At 38.3% G+C, this 10893-nt stretch overlaps 1 protein-coding gene across 2 annotated transcripts; it reads right to left on the reverse strand.

The window, feature by feature from the left end:
• Positions 1–462: 462 nt before the first annotated feature.
• On the reverse strand, positions 463–2619 carry LOC110935918 (cysteine protease Amb a 11.0101). 2 transcript variants are annotated; one of them, XM_022178270.2, is made up of 4 exons: positions 2167–2619; positions 1324–1562; positions 833–973; positions 463–766 (listed from the first exon to the last, which is right to left on the reverse strand). In XM_022178270.2, the coding sequence occupies exons 1-4, from the start codon at positions 2609–2611 to the stop codon at positions 530–532; spliced, it is 1062 nt and encodes a 353-aa protein (XP_022033962.1). In that variant the 5' UTR covers positions 2612–2619; the 3' UTR covers positions 463–529. The 2 variants fall into 2 exon arrangements, with proteins under 2 accessions (XP_022033962.1, XP_035845453.1); XM_035989560.1 differs by having other exon boundaries at positions 560–755.
• Positions 2620–10893: the final 8274 nt, after the last annotated feature.

Raw genomic sequence — 10893 nt, forward strand, 5'->3', positions numbered from 1 at the left:
CTTATCTCGAAACGGTGCTCCAAACTGCTTAAATTTTATCAATTGGAAGTTTAAACACCCGAATTAAAGCACCGTTTCCGTCATTTGGAACACCGTTTCCAGGTAAGTTTTACATCAATCAACTCGTATCCTCGAAATTCGGAAAAAAACTTAACTCCGTTAAATTTGTTTATAGTGGAGATGCAGTGAGAAAAAAATACTTAAAAGGTGGGAATGCTAGTGGTAATATTCAAAGGTGATAGTGCCAATGGCCAACCACCTCTAGGTGAGATTATTAAAGTCCAATTTCCTCTTCTTTTAATTGGTGCTCGTTTGTTTTTGTTTACGCTTATTCACTTATATTCATGCGTGTTCGTTCGTTTATGCTTGTGAACCGTCTGTTATGTGTATTCTTTATGTTATATAGTCTATCAAGAAAATAAATCTCATAATCGAAACATAAAGTAACAAAAAAATCTCATTAGACATATGTTTTCTCTCTCGGATGGTTACATATAAAATGAAGAGTGAACATAATTAAAATTGTAATCTAGAGTTCAACATTTTTAGTTTCGGGAGATTTAAGAGGGAAATTACAATGCCCATACATGTTGCAAACCCCTTGGATCTCCGTACCGCGTAGCATACGAATGTAACCCTTCTCTCCCCATCCTTCGCCCCACGAGTTCTTAACAATCCAGTACTTGGTTCCGTCAGGATCCTGATCGTATCCAACTATCAACATCGCGTGCATCAGCTCCATTCCACATGGTCCACTATAAATTCCCTAAACACCATGAACTATTAAACAACATATCGATAACAAATGAACGATGCGTGATTGAAATGTTACCTCTTTGTAGAACATGAAACCGTCACCGCCAGGATCCATTTGAAAAGTTACAGGCTGATGTGCCACTGCTTTCAATAGCGCTTCTTCATCGTGTTCTGGCAAATACTCGGTTCCATCAACAGTTACCGAGTGATGACCATACTGGTTTGAAAACACAGATTGTTAGAATCAAATACAAATAACTTTTAACGTGCGAATGATACAAAAAACTAAAGTATGTTCAACTAGAAGAATTATTTTTACGGTACAGTTTTAAAGTAGCGTTAATATTACTCTAGTTGATCTGTTGTAGAGTAATAAGTATCACACTTCAACAAAATGAACTATAGCATTTACGCTACTTCAAAAAGGTAGTGTAATAATACTTATAGTGGTTCGAACATAATTTCTATAATTATTTGTACAATTCGTATGTTAAAAGCTGTTTGTACCTGATATAACAAGCATTGTAATCTAGTTATCTATACTATATTCATTAGTTTTGTTTGTACCTTAGATGTATCGCATGTTTCCCTTTTACCTACATAAGGGTAGAACTCATCTGTAGCTATACCTCCATGCTCTTTGACGAAAGTAAATACGCCACAGACCTGCCCTCCGTCGCAATGGAAGGTTCTGTCGCTCGAATCACAATCAAGAAGTTGTTGTTCTGATAATGATAAGAGTTGACCTGTTCTGATGGCGTTTATTCCTTCAATTGCACCCACCGCAGCAAATGCGAAACAACTTCCTGTAAACTCGACACCAAAATTGTTTGTAACTATGTGTGCTAAGTATGGTTACAAAAATATAACATCATTGTTTTGAATATAGATAATTGTTTGTGTTATATATGGTTAAAAATGATATATATAACATTACCAATTTGAGTATAGATAATTGTTTATGGTTAAAAAAATATAACATGATTGAATATATAGATAATTGTTTGTGTTAAATATGGTTACAAAAATATTTGCTTTTGAACCGCAATTTTTTTAATCTCTGTTGTCTGTGGGACTTGAATCCAAGACTTTCCCTTTCTAAACACATGTGTTTAAAGGCTTTGTCTTTGTCAATGGACCATCACCCCATTGGTTGATTAGAAGAATATAACGTTAGTGTTTTGAATATATAGATAATTGTTTGTGTTAAATATGGTTACAGGATCATATCACTACAAGGGTAATCTAAAATTACTATTTTATGTATTAATTTCAATATAAATATGTAATTAACCAACCTTACTTATAGAGACAAAGGGTGGTGTTAAATTTACCCTCTTCTCTCACAAACTTGGGAGAGGGCCCACCCCAAAAGACTAACTTGTATGTAAATGAGACAAAACGTGTTACCGCACTGTCCTTGATTTTTCATAGGGGTGACCGCGTTATGTTCCCTCCAATCCATCCTCGGTGGAATAGCGTTTATATCGATATCATTATAACTCGAACTCAAGTTGGTCTTACGAATCCCGTGAAGAGCAATGAAGTGGCCACCCTTCGAGTCGGCATGGGTTTTCCTAAACTCATGGTGAGTCATGGTAGCAAACTCGTTTATTTGCAACTTGTATCCCAGGTTCATCTTGTTTTTCTTGTGAATATTTCGTACGTTGTGCTTGAATACATTGAACCGTTGGGGGCTTCTATCGGTCACTTTGTGGTGTTCTCGCCACCTGTCGTACGACCCTTGGAATCCCTCCTCCGATTCGAGTTCTTGCTCATGGTAATTGAAGCTTTCCACAACTCCTAGTATCAAGACCAAAGAAAGTGAAAAAAATATTAAATTGTTGATCTTCATTTGGAGGAAAATGGTGTAAGAAATGAGATTGTTATGATCCAAGTAGTACGCATTTAAAAGTGCTTATTCTTGCTTGTTTTTAGGATTTATATGTGGAGGTTTTTTTATGGTGTCAAGGGAATGTATGGATGGATGGTTAAGCTGATTTGAATGTAAAAACTAAGTAAATTTAAATAAAGGATACCTAGATACCTTTTGAAAAAGCAAATATTAAAAACTAATGCATTTATATATAAAAATAAACAGTAAAAGTTGTGTATGCCACCAACTTTGCATAATGTATGTATACATAATTTGTTTACATATGCATTAATAAAAAAAGGAAGTAAAGTTACACCTATATAGGTTTAATACATTATGATTTTATAATTCCAGTTATGTTAGTTATATAAAAGTTGTAACATTATCTTAACAACCTGAAAACAAAGTTAAATGATTAATTATATATTATTATTCTTATTCATTGTGGTCTTAACTATATGTATATTATTCTTCATCTTCATCTTCATCTTAACTATATGCAAATGCAAATTCTCTTGACTTTTTTATTCAGCTTTATTTTTCGAGGGTTTGGTTTGTATTCATGTAACAACTCAACTTTTTAGGTAATTTTTAGGAATATTTTGTTCTAATTTTTTTAAGAGAGTATATGATGCCCTTACAAGGATTCAATAAGTTTACAAACATTCGTTTAGGTTGGGTGGTGTGGGATAAAACCCTTAGGGTCTTTGTCACGTCACATCCGCACCACATAAATGAGGGGCTTTATCATTAACTTGTATGGTTTAAGTTAACACTTTTGTACCTTTGTTCGTCAAACCAAGAGTCTCTAGATACGATAATAGTGTTAACCGATATGAGTACATTCGGTTCTGTTACCATGAACCTAATTAAGGTTTTGCTCTATTGACCATAACGCAATAATATGCATCCAATACCTTTGTCGCCTAGTTTCCTTTTCTTAGATTCACGATGTCGAAGTATTGTTCGACAAACCCATACCCGAAGATAATGTAATGTTGGGGGTCGTTCCATAATTCATAAGAAATTTTGTCCCGTATGTAGTTTTCGTATAGAATTTTTTTAGGTATATACGTTTTCGACCCCGGTTTTATATTTTTTTTGGTATATATGTTTTCGACCACACGGTCAAAAATCTCAAGCTTCGCCACTACATATTAAGAATGTGTTTAGTCTCATATATTTGGTCCAAAAAGGGATGTGAGTCAGTCTATTTAAAACAAAAACATTTAGGGACTACAAATTTCCTACTGGTTACGTTGTTTTTTTTTTGTGGCATCTCACCTCGAAATTACTCCATAGGTACCGTAAATCTTTATTGTGTCAATCTTTTGGAGTGGATAACGAGTGAAAATTAGAGATCATGGACCTAAAAGCCTATGGATGTACTCATATAAACTTTTTAGAATTTTTAGATTAGATTATCAAGTTTCACTATTTGGGACGATAGTTCTAATATCACTTGTTGTAGTTAGATAATTATAATATTGATAAATATGAAAATTCGAATGTTAATTTATTTTGTCATGTTTATAAATCCTTTATCACAAGTTTTGCCCCAAGTATTAACATGAAAATACGTTAATAAATTCACATATCTACATTATTTTCATATATAGACAATTCACATCCAAAAAGACAAATGGGTCACTTCTCCTTAAAATTAGATACGAGGCGCAGTGTTTTAAACATGCCTTAAAGTAAACACCTTTATGATATTTGATTAACAAAATGATTAAAGTTGAAAACAGTTATGTTGTTTTATATGCACTCATACATAGTTATATAATTTTGTTGTCTGCAAGAACCCCTCATATATTAATGATTACAAATATTGTTCTATATTCACTAGTTATTATGATCATTGCATAAGACAACATTAGAAGTAAACTTTGTCAGATGGATTAGGTCCCATGCATAATGGAAATCATTAAGCCAACCAAGCAAATTAAACTAGGGCTAATTATGAGTCACATAGGAAGACAAAGATCCAATCCAAGACCTAGGGGCATGTGCCCCGAACAAACCAACCCGAATAAGACTGTTTATGTATTTCCATCAAGGATAATAACTCGAATATGGACACACGTAAATCCATGTAACTATAATACGACATATGTAGCACGTCTATTTAAAGGATCAAACAAGTTGGCAAGTCATAATGAACAACATTGAAATAAAACCTGTCTTAAACGTACATGTTGGATTTTAATAATTATAAACTTTTCAGTTTTTAATTCTAATTTTTAAAGAATAACACCCCCAAAATTCCCCCTTCGGAAACCCCGCGAGGCGTGTTACGCATCAGAGTTCGAGCCACCAATCACATTGAACCAATGGTAAATATTTAAATAAATCATGACATTAATTTATTCACATAAGTTGTCAACATAATATTAATTCCCAAAAGTTGTATAGCGGAAGCATGTATTAAGTTGTTTAGCAATCGTCTCATAATAACGCTTAAAACCAATGTATCACATGTATTTTAATCCAAAAGCCTCGATCCATGACCACTCCAGCACTCCCAGATAGCAAGCTTCCCAATTCCAGGATACCTAACGACCTGCGAGCATGCAACACGTGTATCAGACAAAGCTGGCGAGTTCACAGTTTTAGAAAATGTTTATTACCCGTTGTGTGTGTAAAACCGTTCAATAACCACTGCAAGTAATATTGTTAATATCTCATTTCCAAACACGGACGGCTCACGGACTGCCCTTCCCACGTACTCCTATCTAGTACTGGGCCAGACTGAGTCATTAGTTCACCTCCGTCCTCTACAGGCACGGGGTGAGGGTGCCAAACCTAAGTAGCGCTACTAACTAATACCCGATGAGGGACTTACAAAAGATGATAGGTGAGAATATTAACCAATATACCCGTTTTTACCCAAAAACTTATCCCCCTATGGGATACCCACTGACTGTCCCCAACCACTGGGACGCATGCTCGAATGTAGTGAACTCACCTTGGTTTTGCTCGGCTAGATTGTTTACTCGATTAACAGTTGAACAACCACGTCCTAAAAGAGTTACACACGTCAATCAGTTTCATACTACACTTAGAACACACATCATTCTTCGCAAAATACGCAACAAATAAAATTACAATCAATTCCATGTTGGATCACGCACCCGATAATAGGATTCACACACTAACAGCTTACATTTAATACCAATACACTACACTTATGCGGCCCAATAAGGTAAACACTAACAAGTGGGCGGTTAAGATGATGTGCCACTGTTGTTACCCGATCCGTACCCTTAAACCACCCCATTCCCCTGTTGCGGCCTAGCTGTTCCAACCCAACCAACCCAGCTGTATATAATTAGGGGCATGTGTGTAGGGGGTTCGAAATGGGGCTCCGAGTGGGGTGGGCCTCTCCTTGCTTCGGTGACAATTGGACCGACCAAAAAGAAACCCCAACTGCTACGGTTCATTACGTGACAAAACAATCTTTTGCAATCATTACAACATGCAACATAGTTCATCCATTTAGGTTATATCTCCATTATCAAAATAATGTTTGAATAAATTGTCACTCAAAACCTCTCATGTGCCCTAATCATTGTCTATTGGTTCACAACATCATTACTATTCTCAAAACAAGCTATAGTGGCCGACAACTATTTATGTATTCATGCTGTTATTGGACCGATTAAAGTAGTGGGGTGGACAACTTTATTCATGTGATGCATTCATCTAATAATCTAATCATGCACACATATTCATGTCACACATATGCATGCCTTGTCGACAATCAATTCCTATGCACTAACAGTCAACCAAACAATTATAATATCATGCAGTCCAAGTTTCAAACAATGATAAGTTATCCATAACACATTTGGTCCAATAGAAGTACATGTGATGTTGGGGTTCATGTGCTCATCTGACATGTATTAGTAACTCAATCATGTGAATATCTCAAATCCTTTATTAAGTGACCCAATCATACTCTAACAATCAACTTGCAATCCATTATCAAGAATTTCAACAACAGACAAGTGATCTTGTGGTCCAGTTATATTCATGAAATATGGATATTTCAGCTTATTTAATTCAAAGAACTGATTACATGTGAAGCATTCAAGTGTGTCGGCCATTTTTATTTTTTTTTATACGAATCTTAGTTGCATGAATCACAAATTCTGGCGAAACCCTCATCACCAATTACAGATTATAGTTCGTCAAGATTAAGCAGTAATATCTCTAAATTCCGTACAATAGTTAGCGATCAATGAATTACGTAATAGTTCCACAAGTTATCAATACACCCTAATAAATCTAATTCACAGATTTATATCATGAGTGTTTCCAATATACATAACCCAGAAAATCATTAAACAGTTCCAATTTATCAATCAATATATCAGTCAATTAATGATCAACACAGTTCGTAAACAAAGCCCTTCTTCATGATTTATATCATAGGCATAACATAACAATACTTACATACATAACTAAAACCACAAACGTAACACAAATAGCAAGAGATCAGATCGACACATGGTATCGTACTAACCGAGGAATGAGTGTTGCCAAATGCAAGAGACAAGTTCAAAGTTATGCAAGCTTCGGATGGGTGAACTGTGGTTGTCTTCTAATGGCCGATCAAGAGTGCTAGGGTTTTCCCAACGAATTGATACGTATCCCCAATACATATAACATGCTACACAAAAAGGTGGGCTTGGGCCGGTTTGGGTTTAAGGGTCTTGGGCCGAGGTCATTGGGTCACGTAGTTAAAGGACGGTTTGATCCACTCGACAAAATAAATTATATCATTTAAATAGTATGCTCTATTCATATAAATAAGTAGAAGAACCAAAAGTAACAAAAGGAAAATTACCTTGAACGTACGAGTTGTCACATCATCCCCAACTTGAAAGAAATTTCGTCCCGAAATTTGACGAGTACTCCAGGACAAAAGGGTGTTAACTCAGGATAACTATGGATTTTCTTTTCCGCGGGTACCACATCATCCCCAACTTGAAAGGGAATTTCGTCCCGAAATTCGCCAATAACATCAGGAGTAGATTCAACTGTTTGAACAGTCGAGGGGAATAGAGCGTCATCTGATCTTTGTGTTCCCACCTGAACTCCAGTCCATGTCATGAGTTCCCAACAAATTTTGTGATTAGAATTTGACTGTGCTAACAAATTTTGGCGTCGTGGTCCATGATTTCAGTAGATTCCTCAACAACTGTAACTTGTCTTTAACCTCAAACTCTAATAAGGGTATCACAAGCATTTCACCGGCCACACAACCGATTCTTTCCAGAATTCTGAATGGCTCAACGTAATGTAAATTAAGCTTGTCACGGTTCCCCAAACGTACCACACCCTCCCAGGGTGAGAGTTCAAGTATGACACGTTCGCCTGCAGCGAACTCCTAGTGTCTCCTAAGTTATTAGGTTTCCTAGTAGTCACGCGTTGTCGTCAAACGATTTCCAATCTAAATAATCTTCCCAAGGGTTTCGGGTGCAATTCCTGGATCTACGATTAAGTTATCCCCCACCTTGATTCAACAAGGAGCTTAGCGTTACTATTCAAGTGATGCTCCAAGTAAGGTTATATGCATACTAATACGGTAACAGCTGTTATAGATCTCGCCCAATGATAAGCGTCCTTCCAGTTCCACTACAGTTAACCATACACATGCTCACAGCATGTCTTCATGTGCAAGGATGGTTCGTTTACTCTGATCGTTTGCCCCACGGTGATACGAAATGTCCATGCCTAGACGTAAGTCGAGAATATCGTGTATTGTCTGTCATAAATCAGGTATAGCTCCAATATCAGAAGTAACAGAAGTTGGCACCTCGTGCCTGAGACCGCCTCTCTCAAAAGAACATCCACAGCTTGTGAAGACTCGCTAGTTTTCTTGATTGCAAGAGAGTGTGATGGTTTCGTGAGGCAATATACGATCACCAGGTGATATCGATTCCGTTCCGAGTTTTTAAGTAAACCAATGACAAATTCATGGTGTTCGTTTTCGTTCCCATATGGGTGCTTCCGGTTACTGTTCAAACAAGTAGGTTTCCGGTGTTCCACCCTGATTCTCGCACATGCCCGACATCGGTTATATGTAGTATTATGGGGCCTTCATGCCCGGTTATTCATACGAGACTTAAAATCCTAATATCCCCTATCAAGTCCAGACTACCGGAACATCGGAGTCGGTGTGCTTCGCTCAGTATGAGTTCCATACGGTTGCTGTATAGTGGGATCCACATTTGTTCCATGAGATAGCGAATGCCGTCCGTCCTGCCAATAGTTGCTTCCCCATGCCTTGCATGACCCCATCTTGTGAATTCTCCTCCAACAGGTCTTCACTTTGAACTAGGTGAGTCTGGTCAGGTGTGTCAGAGTGGATAGCGAACTGCAAGGTCGTGCACGTTCAGGTCTCACAGTCGTAATCATCCAAAAGTTCCATCCAACGTTCTCATCAATTGATAAAGCTTCTTTCGTGGCCAGGGTACACGGGAGGCCCTTGTGATCGGTCTAAGTAACGCATTCGGTACCGTCCAAGTAACGCCTCCAAGTGAATCCAAAGGCCACGATTTCTTCCACCGGTTGTGTGTCGTGATATTCTTCTCCATTGGGACAGATTCGGTACGTCATCAAAAATCATGGTTGGTTCACGTGATACGTAAAGCTGCGGGTGTGCTGACTATTCCCAAGGTCATGGGTACAAAGTCGCATGCCCGAATTGCGTCTGATGTGTCGCCTTAACAATCTTTTCCCTTGAACTTTCATCTGATAAAACTCATTCCTGGCAACTAGTCGTTGGGTCGTCAATACACGGTCATAGAGAACGGTTCCTTGTCTGTCACCTTGATGAGTTCCCGATAATCAGTGCACACACCAAAAAGTTTATCCTCCCGGTTTTATCTGGGCTTCCCAAAGCGAAAACTAGGTCTGACAACCTTCTTGTCGAACAGTTCTCATAGTGGCTTATACTGCTCTTGCACCCATCCTGATGCAAAACAGTAAGAGTACGAGTATTCGGAGCTTCCTCTGATCGTGAGATCAACGAGTTTCTGACTAATAGTTGTGGCGATATGTCTAAAAGTTCTTCAAGTTGTACATTGGGATTAGTCACAGCAATTGATAGATCCTCGATCCTATCGCCCCTAGTCTGATCACTAGAATTAGTTGCTGCCACAGCGAGATCATCCTTTCATAGACGCTTTCGGGGCTATCATTACTTTCATGAGGCTAACCTTCTCACCACTCTGGTACTTCAATGCATAAGGTGACGCTAAATTTCTTCTCACAGGGTGCGTCTGAGTGTTTTGTCTGGTTAATGAATCATTACTGACTACTGCATCGTAATCACCAATGGTAGTAGAAGTGAGACCGGTGTCGAATGCCTGTCTCTCGTAGGGTCGAGTTTGCGTCCCAACTAACATGCGCGGTCGCAGTTGACTTGCCATCAGCCGGTTCCATAACATGTTTGGTTTTTGCGAATCATCAAGGTTACACAGAATTAGGGCGAAGCGATTTACTACCCAACCAAACCACTATGTTGTTATTTTCCTAACTTCCTTTCCGTGAGCACCACTGCCGATGCAATCGTTACAGTCACACGGATTTCTCCCGTATTGACCTCGCTCTCGTGATTGTGGTCGTTTTTGACTTATCAACGTCCAATACGTGCCGAAGGCACCTCCTTTTCCATACAGTAGGCTACTATTACAAGTACCTGGTTGTCACGAATGTTCCTCTCTTCACACTCCGTGCCGAGTTCCAAGGTGTTACTCGTGGTGCTGGAAGTTACACATTCCACACTAAAATCTGTTATCACTTCTAAAGTCCAGATTAGTTTGTAACAGTTGACTCCCACGAGTCGCTGACCAGAGTTAAGTTTTAGATTGAAGTCAGTTCGCTGGTGTCCGTTGCTGGCAATCGGGGTCGTCCAAATACTGAACTCGGTAGGATACTACACTCATCCTTTTGTTCATCATTCCAGCAAGTGATTCGAATTATCCCCAGTGTGTTTCAAAAGTGTTGCAAAAGCGATCGCACTTCGAGGTTTAGAGCGTTAGTGTGTTGGGTCCAAACAATTGAAGACAAGTGAGGAAGGTAATAACCATTCATTTAACGCTATCACATCCAACTCAGGAACGTTCGCACAAGCACCTAGCATTCTACACAGTTTGCTAGGCGTTCTGATGAGTGTTCAAGCACTGTTTATCAACATCGAGGTTCGTAAAAGTTTGCTGAGAAGTGAAAAGTTCGTGTTTCAAAAA

Source organism: Helianthus annuus, chromosome 4 (genome assembly GCF_002127325.2).
Source record: "Helianthus annuus cultivar XRQ/B chromosome 4, HanXRQr2.0-SUNRISE, whole genome shotgun sequence".
NCBI lineage: Eukaryota > Viridiplantae > Streptophyta > Magnoliopsida > Asterales > Asteraceae > Helianthus > Helianthus annuus.